This window comes from Lissotriton helveticus, chromosome 2_2 (genome assembly GCF_964261635.1).
Source record: "Lissotriton helveticus chromosome 2_2, aLisHel1.1, whole genome shotgun sequence".
In the NCBI taxonomy this organism is placed as follows: Eukaryota; Metazoa; Chordata; class Amphibia; order Caudata; family Salamandridae; genus Lissotriton; species Lissotriton helveticus.
In genome coordinates, this window is record NC_136060.1 from 191,040,547 (window position 1) to 191,055,050 (window position 14,504).

Consider the following 14,504-nt stretch of genomic DNA (forward strand, 5'->3'; position numbering starts at 1 on the left):
GTCCGACGCCGGCACTCCACCCTCACAAACAACACAGGCTTCTGCTCGCCCCATAGGTACACACGATGAAGGTGTCGGCGCCCCGCCGCACCCAAAGTCATAAAGACGGCAGCAAGCCTGGCAAAACCAAGGGCCTCGCGTCTTGCCGCAGAGTCTGCTTCATGTAACTTCGTTTATTGCCAGCCCTATTTTGAAGTTTTCAGTTGTTGGTGCTCCACTATCTTAACAGTTTCATAAGAAATGCTTTTTTGTAGTGTACTTTTTACCCACGGCTCTGAGGTGGGATCAAGGGGTCGCGAGTTTGAGGAATATACTGTGTTAAAAAGACAGCAGGTTTCTTCCATGTCCACTAATATGGAACACTCTAGAACCCAGCAGGACTCGCAACGCATACAAATAATCTATTTGCAGTAAAAACATCTCAACTGCTGCAATAACATTCCTGCCTCAGAGCAAACTCCAAACAAGTTTACCCGTTGAGACACAAAAAAGTGTGCTTACTTTGAAGTTATCCATGACTTCCCACACTTAGAATGTTGCTATGAGCTTCATTTCTAGGGTTTATTATATTTCTTTTAATGCAGCATTCAACGGTTTACTATTTTCCTGAATAACAATATAAATATAACAAATCTCCTTTGCCTGTCCTCTTTTTTTCTCTTCTATAAACGTAATTCTTAGCTCAAACCACAGTGTGCTTTAATTTTACTCTATTTTCATAAATACTTTCCTCCTCTCTCGCTGTACCCTGTGGTTTTGGAAGTGTTTTTTAGAAGTTTAGTTCACAAAATGAGAAGGACATTTGCTATTCTCCAAAAGGAAATACCATTTCGTCAGTGCCTTGCCCTCTACTGAGAAAACTAAGGTCAACATGGGTGGTACCCGTTGGCTTCTGAACGGCGACATTATCCGAGCAGACCTAGAAATCGTGGTTCCTCAGCATACCAATCATCAGGGAAGGTTAGTCCAATTAAAATGTCTCATCTGTTTGGGTATGATACTGAATTGTACAAGTTTTAAATTGATGTCACTTCCAAAATACTAGATAATGTTACTTGTGTATGTCAAAACAACATAGTGGCATAGCTAGGGTGAGCAGAATTTTAAAGCCAAAAACCGGGACATTTCACAAAAATAGAATAGGGACTACAATTTTACTTCAAGCGATGAGAGCGCTCCTCCGCAGAGAATTACAGAACAGGCAGTAAGAACATACATAAAATGCAATTTTTAAGCCCTGTAGCTTGCCTGTTAATTAATTTGCTTTCTTGAAACAACTGCTAACTATCCCTGCTTTGTAAAACATAAAAAACACCTTCCACCGTTTTCAGTCGACCCTCTCTAAAAACGGGGACATGAGCTAAATTTCTTGAAATTTGCTGGGACAGCCGGTTAAAAACAGGGACCGTCCTGGCAAAACGGGGACGCCTGGTTACCCTAGGCATAGCGCAATAACCGTTCACCCACTCCCTGTTGCAGGCTGTGACAAGGCACCCAAGTTATTCCTGCTGCCCAACAGAGGCGCCTTCAGAGTTGAAGGGGAGTTTCTAAACGTGATTTGCTTCACCCTCATAGTAGAGGCATCAGGAACCCACATTATGACCATAAAAGCCTTTCTTCGGATTTTCAACAAGAGTACAAATATATCCATTTAAGATCAATAATAACGGCTATCGTCCAGCTCAATAATAATGGTGGCCAGTATTCAATGAAATGTTGAGTTTGTTACATCCGCATTTAATCATGTGACCAGCAGGTCACACTAAAAACCAAGCAGTTTGATGTGTAGTTGGTGGGAGGTTTTTAGCAGTTGACACAGACAATGTCTTGTATCTCTGCTCAATCTGGGGAAGGAGGATTCCAGCACAGCATAGCTGAATATGGAGAGTATCTACTAGTCGCACTGGTAAACAGAGATTTCTATCAAAATGTTGTAGAATGTCACAGTTGCAACCCCTGGCAACACATCAGCGTTGCACCGGGGAGAAACAGAATCTCAACAGAAAATGGGGAGGGGAAAATGAAACAATGAGCGAGAACAACATACTCTCCTGTTATGCTAGCTACTCTATCTTTACATTTTCAGATGAATAATTTGCATGTTTTTCATTATGTTGCAGCGGAAACTGGGTAGAGAGGACTCAGCAACGGTAGAGAAACATAATGGTTCAAAGGTTGTAAAGGAATATCACAAGCAGATGACTACAGGCCTCATAATCGGCACCACCAGCAATAACGAAGAATGCAAAAATGAGGAAGCACATTTATGAAGAAGTGATTATGTTCAATGCAACATTTGGTGTTGCATTGAAAAGACTATTCAGAAACTAAGTTACCCCAATGAGGAATGGCAACAAATTTAACCATAACCCTTACACTACTACCCCTTGCTCAAATCTAATCCCAAGACCAATTCCCGCCATACCCATAACCCTAATCATAAACCTAACTTGGAGCCCAAGCCGAACTGTAAACTGATACATTTTGCCTAACCCATAAAACAACCTGAATGCTGATAGTTTCCTAGAATTCACAATGCTTGATTATTTCACATAAATATACATCTTTATGATATTTAATTAATTTTTGTTACTGTTACTCAAAATACCAACTGGAATTATTAGTTGTCTTACATTTCGGTAGCTCCGCTTAATTCTTTAATGATTCTTCATTGTCCCATGATGCCCTTTCACAGACCCAAGCTCAGAATGAACAGATTCCCGCTGGACCATAAAGGTAGCAGTTCATGGAATAACTATACAATCATGGATAACATTCCATGTTGCCTTTTCCTAAACCTGCTCTGTAACTCTATTCTACTACCTGATGGGTGCAGAGTCGCTTGACAGGATAAGACATCATAATCTCTAATTGTAATATGCTCCCATTTTGGCACATAAATCTCTTTAATAGCAATGGGTTAAATATGTTGTATTATTCTGACCACAGTACATCAAGCTCAGTTAAGCAAAGTAAAGTAGAAGTTACAAAAACAATGTTATTTGTTGAAGCTTTAGAGTCAGATTTTCAAAAGTGTGTCAAAATTCAATGTTCGTGTCAATTCCACTGAATAATGTTCTACACTGACATCCAATGTGAAACAACCCCTTTACATATGGAGTAATGTCAATGAGCAAATCAACAGACATACCATCCGATATTGCATGTGATTTGATTGGTGGGCTAGCTCAGCATCATCCTTCGTCCCTCTGAAGAGATGTATATTGTTGTAGTAAATCTAAATCTAATTTAGTATAAAGGGAGATTGATACTATTTACAAACCCAACATTGTTGCAGTTTTTCGTTCTAAGCTCTGAAAGCACTTTCACTGAAACACTTTGTTATACAAATTTATTTCATCAGTCCCCGTCAGAACTGGTGGTATGATCTTGGAAATGTATATTGTTAGAAATGGACACAGATTTACAAATTGTAAGAGCTAGAATCGGAGTTGTTAAATATTCAACTGGAAGAGGGTTGAGTTCAAAATACCAGATATTAATTGTCATCAAACTATAGATTCAACTGACAACAAGCCAGGGAGATCAGATGGAAACATTTAGTTATGTGGGTACAAGAGATTTGTACACATCTGTTCAATCACTTTATTCGGTAGCTCAGCTGGCTGGGCACTATCATATAGATCTGCAAGCCACAAGCTTAGATTCAGGTGGAGCCAACTGGGCCTTTAAATGTCCCAATATCTCCAGTTATTAAATTCGGTTTCTGTTGAGTGAAATATAGGTATTATTATTATTATGATTAATAACATATTTCTCCTCCAAAATGTTGTTTCATGCTGACATGATTTGGGGATAGAAACAGGAGTTTAAATATTGATTAAGAGTTTATGGATTTGAATTCTTTGTTTCCTCCATGATCACAGAATAGCCAGTGCAAAACATGTAACTTTGTATGGTTTTATCTATATTGTAAACTTTAGTGCAAAAAAAATCTTCTTGGTACTGCATATGCAGAGGCAAATCACTTGCACAATTAAGGCAATTTCGTAACATCAAGGCCAAAGAGTATGAAATGAAATGTGTTTTACTAGACGGAGACATGAGCAATGAACTATAAATGAAATACTTGATGGAAAACACTAGACATATCAACATTCCTCAATATATGGGAAAGGAGCATCTTTTGTTCTGGCGATGAGATGGGTGTATCGGTTCAGTATTTATTTGGTACACACAGACATGACCTCAATCACTGAGATCCACACCCTTCCCAAGAGTGCAACACTGTGGCTGTTATTTGTTAATCTGCTAACATATCTTTGCTGCACAGCCCTACAACAGCTTACAGTTTATATTATGACAGAACTATGCTCTTGCTTGACTTGTGTCAGCGATTAGTTTAAATGGCTGGTTTCATATAGGTCACCAATTCTCTGATGGCAGAACATACCGCACAAACTCTTACAAAGATTTTGTCGCCAGTGATCTGCGACTGTCAATTCAGTATGCCATTAGAAATTAAAGATGCACTACAAACCAGATGCTTACATAGTACCTAAATTGACCAGCTGAGGTACCATTGTGTTTAAGTCCCTCAATCATTTTTTTTATTTGTTTATGTGGGTTTGCTGGCTTTTTCCATTCACTCTTCACACACTACATTGACAGAACTCGTTTGGACTTGATTCAGGACCAAGTCTGTCCCTATGCGCACTCCAGCTTTATCTTCAGTACTGTGGTACAAGGCTACAAGCATCAAAGACTGCTTCACAGTTGAAACAATGCATGTAAAAACAATTTTTTTTAAATAAATCACAGCTCAGGTGGGAAGTAAACAAACGTGTTAGTGCTGAAAATTTGCATAGGAACTCTCCCAACATTTAACTCATCACTGTATACAACACTAAAGGTCTAACCGTACAGCTTCAGAGTACTGTGCTGATGCTTTGGAGGCACCAAATGAAATCATTAACCAGTGGAGTTGTGAGCCAGCTTACCAACCTAAAGGCCCAATGTCTCAAGTCACTTTTGTGGCGGCAAGCCCTGCGACTCAAAATCACAGTGGTTGCAGCTGCAAAAAGACATTTTAGAACTTACAAACACGTTTGCGATTCAGAAAATTATTTCAGTTATGAAAGGTGTTTTGCGGCTCATTCTGAACTGCAATCAGGAAGGGGCATGAAAAGGCCATCCCTCCTAATTTCCTTTTATACGAGATGCATCAATGAGCACTCAGTTAAATATGTTCATACAGCAAAAAAGAACGGGCAGATGGTACACGAAGTGCAGAAAGCACATGCTTACTTTTAAAAACAAAACATTCCAAGGCTTTCTACGTCTGATTTAAGTAAGACTTGAATTTGTACATGGTTATTCTAATTTGTAGAGCGCACTATCACTCGGGAGGGTATCTTGGCACTGAGCAGGTGTGAGTCTAGCAAACCTTAGGGCCTAGAGAGACTTGAAAAGCCAGGTCTTCAGCTTGTTGTGGAATTCAAGAAGTGAGGAGGAGGCTGTTGTGTGTGGCGTCAGGTCACTCCATGCTTTAAGAGCAATGTAGGAGAAGGCTCAATGACAGGATCTGGTTTTCCATATGTGTAGGATGTGTGCAATTAGGAGTAAAGAAGAGCGGAAGGTTTGTGAAAGCAGATGTACTTGTTGCAGTACATGCACATTTTCATTTACTTACTCGTGAAGTATCAGCTTTGGAGGTGGGGTCATTCTTGGTGGTGACATTTGTTCTGGGTAGTGGTCATTCAGGTGTTGCTCAAGCCCTGGTTCCACCTTAATTGTTTTCATCAACGATGTTTTCTCATACGCGTCCAACAAAGAACCTGGGTGCGAGAAGAAGAATACATGTGTTACTGTCTTAGACCAAAAACACTCAGTCAGTTATTCCAAAACCTGTCCATAGATAAATAAGGGATGTTTTGTGTTGGTTAAATGTTTTACCTGTCAATTAAACAAGGTTTGTTACCATCCATTCAATTACTTATAATTTTAGAATAAGGAGACCGGATCCATTAATAAGAGAGAAAAAAAAATGAAAATAACAAAATAACTAGATATTTACTTTTACGTTATTATTGCCAACTAAAAAGAGTATTTTCTTCAAATGTACAGATGTATTGATCTGCTGTAAACGGCTTAAATGAGCTGCTAAGTTAAGAAGAAAGAACCCTCACCTTTATTGCAATTTGGACCCTCCAAGTCCTCCGGAAGTATGGTAGGCAGCATGATTGGCTGTGAGAGATGGTGCGAGTACATAAAAGGCATGGACTGCACCACGACCGGCTGTAGCAGTGGAAGGACCCCACGGTTTCTAAACGCCTGCTGTGAAATAGAGGCCAACATTGGATTCAGTGACATGGGCATTGAGTACGGATGCAGTGCCGGTGGTGATGGCGCAAGTTTTTTCATGGGAGGGCTGGGCGAGCACAGAGTCAATCCCGGCGAGTCTCTTTTGTTCAGGGATTGAAATTTCAGAGGGGAGGGCGAGCCTCCAGAGGAGTGTGGAGAACCTTGTTTGTTCACTGTGAGATCAACGGGCTCCATCTGGATTCCTCCGGGCAGTCCATCTGGCAGCGGATAAAAGTTACCATTGAACATGCTGTGCGGCATGGGGTAAATGACGCTGTACTGGTTCGCTTTCAGCTGATCCATATAGCTGGCTTGGTAGGACTGTAAGTAAAAAAGTAAGAGCATTAGAAATGAGAATAATAACAAAATAGTTATATTAACCAATTTCACTATTGCTGTAGGAATGGCCAGCTGGTCAGGATACCAGTTTATGGCAAAATATTCTCTAAGGTGGCATATGCTTGGGGAGACAAAAAATGTGTAAATTAGCAACTGCCCCTGATAAGAAAGGTGTTCTTTAACTACTATTATCAGAAGACAGTCCTAGAGGTCATGCTTAACATGTACTTTTTGGTCATGCTACGACAAAGGGAGGTTTAACTTGTATTTGCAAAGACCTTATTTTTTCTTATTTTTTTTATCTAATATTGGAAACCAAAAAGCGTCTCAGTAACAGCTTTAGGATGGCTTAATTTGGAGTTTGTTCAGTAGATAAAGTAGACCTTAAAAAGGACATACTGTTAATTTGGTTTGACACTACTGATAACTCCAGAACAACTGACACAGTGGCGTCCTGAAACATGCTGTTTCGGTGGGGCAAGAGATCCGATTAACGGTCAATAGCTTCAATGGATTGGAAATGTGCCACAAAAGATGAAAAGTATGGACCTTTTGTAACAAAAACTTTTATACTTTTTTCTAAACTCTAAATAACTATGATTTTATAAATATATCTAAAGCGACGAATGATTTGGTTTAACAATGCAGTGGAGGTGAAATAGTCCAAAATCTTTCCTTTGGTGTGCAAGTGAAAGAGATATTAAATTATCTCTGGTTCCGTGGTATCCACCAGCACCTCAGTAGAAAAAAATGTTGTTGCAAACGAGGATTTAGTAATGGATGCTAAGAATTCACCGGCATTTCCATAATGCATCTTTGACAGGTGTTTTTTATAACAAATTATATTCAAGAAACTCAAAAGTACGACATAGTGGTAACAAATGTAACAACACACTAAGCATATAATGTAAAGTTGACATGCTTCAAAATAAAGGAGTTTATGTCAATCCAGTAAACAATAACCAAATTGCCTTGTGTTTCATAATTTAGACTTTTCAGGCTTGGATATCACAGTCTATATGTGTGTATCTGTACAACTATCCAAACTATGTGCTTATTTACGATGGTCTGAATTACAATTTAAACTCCCTGATAAAGACCTGAAACAATAACAATAGCAGTAGACTTGACCACTAACATCTGCTTTTTGCTAGTGTCTTTCAGGCAGCTTATGGCCATAAATGGAGAGCCTGTCACAACTGTAGGATATTATTTTCAGAAACAATAGTATCTTAGAAAGCATTCCAATAAACTACAGGAAGCCTGCAGTACCATAAGAACTAATTTCACTCCTCGAGATTAGTCTTGTCATATTTTCTCCCTCTCTCGTAACCATGAAACTGAAAGAACAGCAGTGGTGAGTGGATCAATACTAACTCGCCATCTGCTTTTGGAAATACGGCAGCGAAATCAAATACCTCCTCAAAAAAGACGGCCATTGAGAGCCACTACCATTACAAAGGGGGGTGGTTGTCCTCTCTAGCCCACACTGTGTGAAAGTCCCTCCATAAGTTATATTCGTCACTCAGGGTGAACATTTCTCCGCAACTCAACTCACTTCATCTTGACAGACAGCATATGGCATTAAGGGACCATCCAAGGTACCAACATAAAACATTTGCACATTTATGGATGTCACACCTGTCTGAATTCACACTTGGCGAGTATTATGCAACTGGTTACTCGTCCCTTAAATGAGATTTGGCTACATTCCCTTAAAAATGTCACTCATGCTCCTAACAATAAGCAGGCAGTGGTATTTACAACATCAGTTGCCCAAATCACTAAAACTTCAATCGTTACAGGCTTAAGAGAAAGCAGATGATCTAAAGTGACGTCTCAACCACAGGTAGCAACCGTCCCACATTGCAAAGTAAGACTCAGCCTCATTATTTTCACCAGTAACTATTTCAGTGCACCTAGGATGATAGATTTCTTAATTTTGGGGGTTCCACACTTGCTAATTTGGATGTACTATTACTTTCATTTTCAAGTCTCTGAACAGATGTTTGTAGATATGGAAACCTTTTCTTATAGTCCATGACAGAGGACTATAATTTGATGTAACTTGATATAACTGCTATATTTTGATGGTTCAGTGCGGGTGACTGCCAAGCCCTTATTATAAGACTCAGGGATGATAGTCAGCCAGTCTTCCTTCTGCGGCTAAGACACCGACACATTCTAATGCTATGTCTATGATCCTGTGCTACAGGCTGCTGTTAAGCTAATAGCACTCATCATACGTCCTTCCTTGCACGGTGTACATGTTGTGCACAGTTTGTTTGCATTTGCATGAGCACATGTAAACAGGGACCATGTTGTGCACCTCCTAGTAGGGTTGCCACCTTTCCCAGAAAAAAATACTGGCCATGAGTTGACGTACCTACCTTGGTGCTAACAGACACTGCAGCTCTACTCGGCTTGCAGGGGAATATGAATTAGTCAAGGGACCCTGGGTCGTCCCATGTGCAATGAGGGCCATGAGGAATCTTCCCAACGTCCTTGTTAGTGGCTATCCTCCAGTATGGTCACAATGCAAAGCCTATTGCACCAACAAGATAGTAGGAAGTGAATGCGACAATCTCATTGGTTCTTATAATCTGACACAATCAAGTGGCAACATTACCGCAGCCCTTACTTGGTGGTAAAGATCCTTCTTAGCAGGGAGGTAAAATACTACAAGCCATTCTAGCAAGGGGGATGCGGTTAGGAAAGGACCACAGTTCGTGGACTGGCTGGGAAGTGAGATGGGGAGAGAGGGCAGAGTCTGATGGGCGATGTGAAGAAGAGAACACGGTGCTGGCGAGACTGACTGGACAATGATAAAGAGCCATGCTCTTGAAGAGATGCAGACAGAGGAGCTCCCCTGCATAGGTTCAGGTACAGAACTGACAAGCAGAGCACAAGAGGGACTCAGTCACTTGTGTCTGAGGAACCAAGTGAATGAGGCATCAGGACTGACGAGATTTCAGTATGTGGTAGAACTAGGGGAAATGACTAGTCTGAGATCTTGCGCTACCTTAAGTTCTGGAAGGATTGGTAAACTCTGAAAAGAGCGCTTCATGGGATTCACTGAATCCGAGGTTCCTTTTTTCTAGTAAGGCTTGTTCTGTGCACAGTTCTTCACAGAAGCATTCAACTTACCGACTCGCTTTATTGTTTTCTTGACAGATCCAGGTACTGGTAGAATAATGACCACATACCGCCCTAGCAGCTTCGCGGCGCCTCAAGGAAAGACGACAATAAGAAAGCGAAGGTGACCAGAACAGCAAGCTCTGGGATGGGTAAGAAAACTAAACTTGCAAGGCTTCCGAAAAGAAAAACAGGTCTTAGTTTTCTTAGTAAACAGGAAAGGCTTTTGCGTGCTGCTATTCTTCTGGCAGGCTGCTGGGGATCAAGGGTCCCTGAAGGCACGAGCTTTCCCGCCCACGGCTGCTTTCCTAAACACGGAGGCGGACGCGGCAGAGGGCAGGCACCGGCCGCGAGGGGGCGGAGGGACGGAACGCGCTCTTTCGATGGATGGGCTTCACTCGTGGAAAGGCGGGAGCGTCCAAGTTGGAGGGAGTGGTCCAGTGGCTGCGCTAAATTAGAAGGAAAAAAAATCATTGAAACATCCGCTCTCATTCCAACACCGCACCTCAGGAGAAACGCCTGCCCAAGACGGCAGCAGCTCTGGGCTATAAAACCGGCAGACTGGGGCGTTGCACTTCCGTCACTCCCAATGTATTTGACTGGCGGAGCACCAAGCTATTAAAACCGTGGCGCAGAACAATGTCACATTCATTCTGCGATGACTGAAGGAAAAGTTGTTTCTTTTAAAAACAAAGAGACAAAACTACAGTGCAGTTAAGGGCCATCCATGTTCGGTATGGGTTTTTAATGATGGATGAGGCCAGGCTACCTTGAGATCTGATCTTGCTCTCCCTCGCTGACGCTCTCTGTGATCTTCAATAAGTCAATGTCTCCTCAGACTTTGATACAACTGGCTTTTCTTACTGTTTGGGGACTGGGTCCGATTGCTGTATACAACGTCTTTTAAAGTTCGCTTTCTGGTACACAATGGTTGTAAGCAGTGTCATTGCCACGTTTCTCAGACCCTATTACTGACCAGGCGCGCAACACCCATTGGGCTCACGGGGCATAAGCCCCCCTCCCTCCCCCCAGCGTGTGTCAGCCCGGGCGGAGACAGCTTCACGGGCTGACGACCATCTAATTGCAGCCGCACCCAAGTACTTAACGGGTATTTAAAAGACCATTTACTTCTAAATTAGGCGTGTGTTGTGTTTCCACCCCTTCTTTCATTCACTCTGTCTATGGTTGGAAGAATTAGCCCCCCCCCCCCCCAATATTTTTCAGAACTCCCCCCCCCCCTGAAATTTGGCTCTAGGTGCCCGCCTACTATTGACTACCGCAAATGTGCTAATGATGACACGGTCAACGTTGTGGTATCTTATTTCTCACCTGTCACCCCCACAAATGCGAAACCACCAGGGGTACCGAGTGTCACTGCCATGGGCAGGAATAACCAATAATGCCAACCACACCAGGCCGCGAACAGTCAAATGCTGCCCTCCATTACTCGCAGCAGGAAGGGCAGAGCTCGGCTGGGTGACGCCCTGCCCTTCCTGCTAGGAGCGGTTCGGGAAGGTGGGGTACATGCCAGGGCACTCTGGTGGAGGTATTGGCTTGACTGCAAAGGTCAGTTAAGATGACCGTGCAGCTTGTGCAATCAGAACGGTGTTCAATATTTTAGCCATAAATATTTTTCTCCCGGACCACAAATACTTTTCCTCGCCGTGTAACTTCGTTTAAGTTCGGCATGTTGTGAAGCGTGTGTTTCTGGTCAGTTTTCGGGTGGTGTCCTACAATGCAACAAGAGTCTGCCTGGCTCCTTCGCGTTTATCATTGAATGGCTGCCGCTTACACCACGCTCCACTGCTGATAGCAGCAGCCAGACAGATCATAGTCACGCTGTACCAACATCTTCCGTTGCCACTTCTGCAAGAACAGTGCACACTGTTGTGAACACAATTGTTTCTATATCACAAATAAACAAACAGAGGATCGCGCTTTTAAGCAACATTCTACCTATTTTAAAGGACTATTGCATAGCACACAAAATCAAAAACATATGTTAATACCCAAATCAACAGTACTCATTTTATCGACATCTGAGTAGATGAAAGGCTGAGATGATCCCGATAGGACTCAAACCTGAGACTTGCAGTTGCAGTGCCCTTCAGCCCCGAACTATCCCAGCTCCCTCTGAAATGACGTGTTTTACTCTTTGACTGCGGCACCATTCTCAGCGTAAACAAGTTATGTGCCCTTATGTCCTCGCTGTAGTACCTTGCCTTCCAGGTCCGTATTCCTTGCGGCTGGAAAGTACAGCTTTCTTTCAATCCGCCATTGCGCGTGTGTTTTTTTTAGTCTAGCTTGTACACAACAAGGAAAAGGCGCCTTCTCCACTTCCTGGCAGGTGCGTCCCATCCCAGAGGCCCCAGCCTTGTTTCGACAAACTGGCGGTGCGGTCTGACCACACCGGGCAGGCAGGTACGCCGTGTATTGTTCGTCAACACGCAAACATTTCCTCACCTCTGGGTGAACTTTACAGGCACGAAAAAGCAAAAGGAGTGATGTTTCACAGACGAGCGCGTGTGCTGCCAACAGCCTGCGCGTTTCGACCCCCACCACGACAAACGCCAGATTTTTAAATATAAAACACTCGAAGGAGTGGGAAAGGCGAGAATAACCTTCCATCATGTCGGAGGGAGCGCGCCGCGTCACAGCATCTGGAAGGCGAACGTGACAAAAAGGCAGCTGGTGCGTGCGAAAGATACCATTCAAGTTATGTCATGCCACGGGTGACTTCAGGGCAGGGTGCTGAATGACAAGAGAGCGACGAGGGCAACTCAAAGGGTTACTGAGAACAGGCTGGGCTTTGAATGCTGTGCAACACGCGGCTGTTCTCACAGGTAGCGCCGAATTTAATCTTCTGGTGCCCCGCACTGCCCATTTGTCCACAGACCCCCTCCCCCCACCCTCCACTATGCACTCCCTCACATTCGTAAGTTAGAAAAGTAATCGATTGTATTCGCCCTATTGACAACATACTAGGATATTAATCTTTTCTCAGAGTGGAACTGTATTTTTAATATTGATGGAAGAGCCCTCGCATCCTGCCCATATTAAACATATCTTAGAACGGGCCTCAAGCGGATCACCTTTTCTGTGAGCTGTGGTTTATGTAGACACCACAGTGCAGGCGAGGGGGCAGTCCCACAAACTCCCTTTAGTGGAGGGGCGAGAAAGGTGCTTGTGGTCAGCCGAGACTCGGGGATTCCTTGAACCCCAGGCAAGAGGCAGATACGTGGGGCCCCTGCCAGCTCCAACCAGCACCCCGTGATGCTGTGACAAGCCAGGGGGCGTTACGAGACGCGGCCTGCTGGGAGAATGGCCATCTGTGGAGCTTGAGGAGTATGTATCACCCCGCGTGCTAATCACGTCAGCTCCCCACGCCCACCTACATTTACTTCGAACAATTGTAAATTCCCAAACATGAGGGAACGCTTGTATATAGCGCTACAACACCAGGACAAGCTCTTGTGGGAAGTGGATTCATGTCTGATAATATGAAAATAGAGCCCTCCAGGAGGGGGTGGGTGAGTATAACCATCGAAACACAAACACTCCAAATGTATTATCAAACAGCAACAGCCAGAGACGGACCGACGCTCCCCTGCAAAGGAAATAGTTTCCTTCTTGGAACGCCCACGACTTTGGAAAGAAAGCGTTGCGCTGCAGTCTGTTATTTTTGAAAGATTTCTGACACGCACTCCAAAGAGCCATATCCAGAGTAACCCACTCCGAGGCCTGCCAGTGACCCCTGGAGGCCTCTGCAAACATTGTTGGCGGGGGGTGCAACCGCACGCACGCACGCAGGAAGGAGCTCCTTTTACAAAAGCTGGTCGCCGGCCCCGCCAGAGTGCTGACTCCGCACTTCTCAGTCTGTGAGCCCCTTCCAGCGCCTCTCGCGTGGACGGGAGCTGGCATGAAGCGCTTTCTCTGCTCTCCGGCCTACTCGAGTAAAACACTTCTGCTCCATCGGATTTGGTCTGGGCCTAATTTATGACCGTGTGAGTGCAGGGGCCCTAAGTATTTTTCGGGAGCCCGCTAGCGGTGCCGATGAATTACCAAGGCTGCCCAGATAGGGCGTCCGGACGTCCTGTAAAGGCTAGGGCAGTGGCAGGTTGTCATAATCTGTCCCCCTAATATTACCACACACATTGCCTGCAGCCCAAAGACACACTGGATACGTGTTTTGCAGGGATCCTGACTACCATATCCTGCAAAACACATATAGTGTGTCTTAACAAGTTCAAAACTGCCCCATGTATCAAATGTGGGCCACTTTTTTTTAAGCCATCTGATTCGCTAATGGGGCTCACTTTCATTTAGGTGTCTGGGCCTATTTTATGTCCTAGTCTGATCCTGCCTCGAAGGCCGATGCAAAATTGTAGCCCCACTTCTATGTTTGTGGAATGTCTCAGGCACACAAAGGGTTGTACTTAAAAGTAAACAGTCCGCCATCTCACCCACGCATTTCAAACATGAGAAAGAGGAAACTCCACACTACCAAAAAGGCCCTAAGGGCCGAGTTTCATTCTGCGTTCTTCCCTCTCACAGATTCCCCCATAACATCAAAGGATAATGACCATCTCCTTAAGATGTGGACGCAACTGGACCCGCAAGCATTACTAGCTCAGAAGAAGAAAAAAAAAAAATCACACTTGCTTAAATTCATATTACTTAAATTATTACTTTGAAAGGAATAATAA

At 43.5% G+C, this 14,504-nt stretch overlaps 1 protein-coding gene across 1 annotated transcript in view; it reads right to left on the reverse strand.

The window, feature by feature from the left end:
- The window catches only part of KLF3 (KLF transcription factor 3), an 87,301-nt gene that overhangs the window by 12,791 nt on the left and 60,006 nt on the right, over positions 1-14,504 (reverse strand). The window contains exons 3-4 of the mRNA XM_078678345.1: positions 6,150-6,645; positions 5,654-5,798 (exon numbers count right to left, since the gene is read on the reverse strand). Of these exons, the coding sequence (XP_078534471.1) occupies positions 5,654-5,798; positions 6,150-6,645 (641 nt within the window). The remainder of the gene's footprint in view (positions 1-5,653; positions 5,799-6,149; positions 6,646-14,504) is intronic.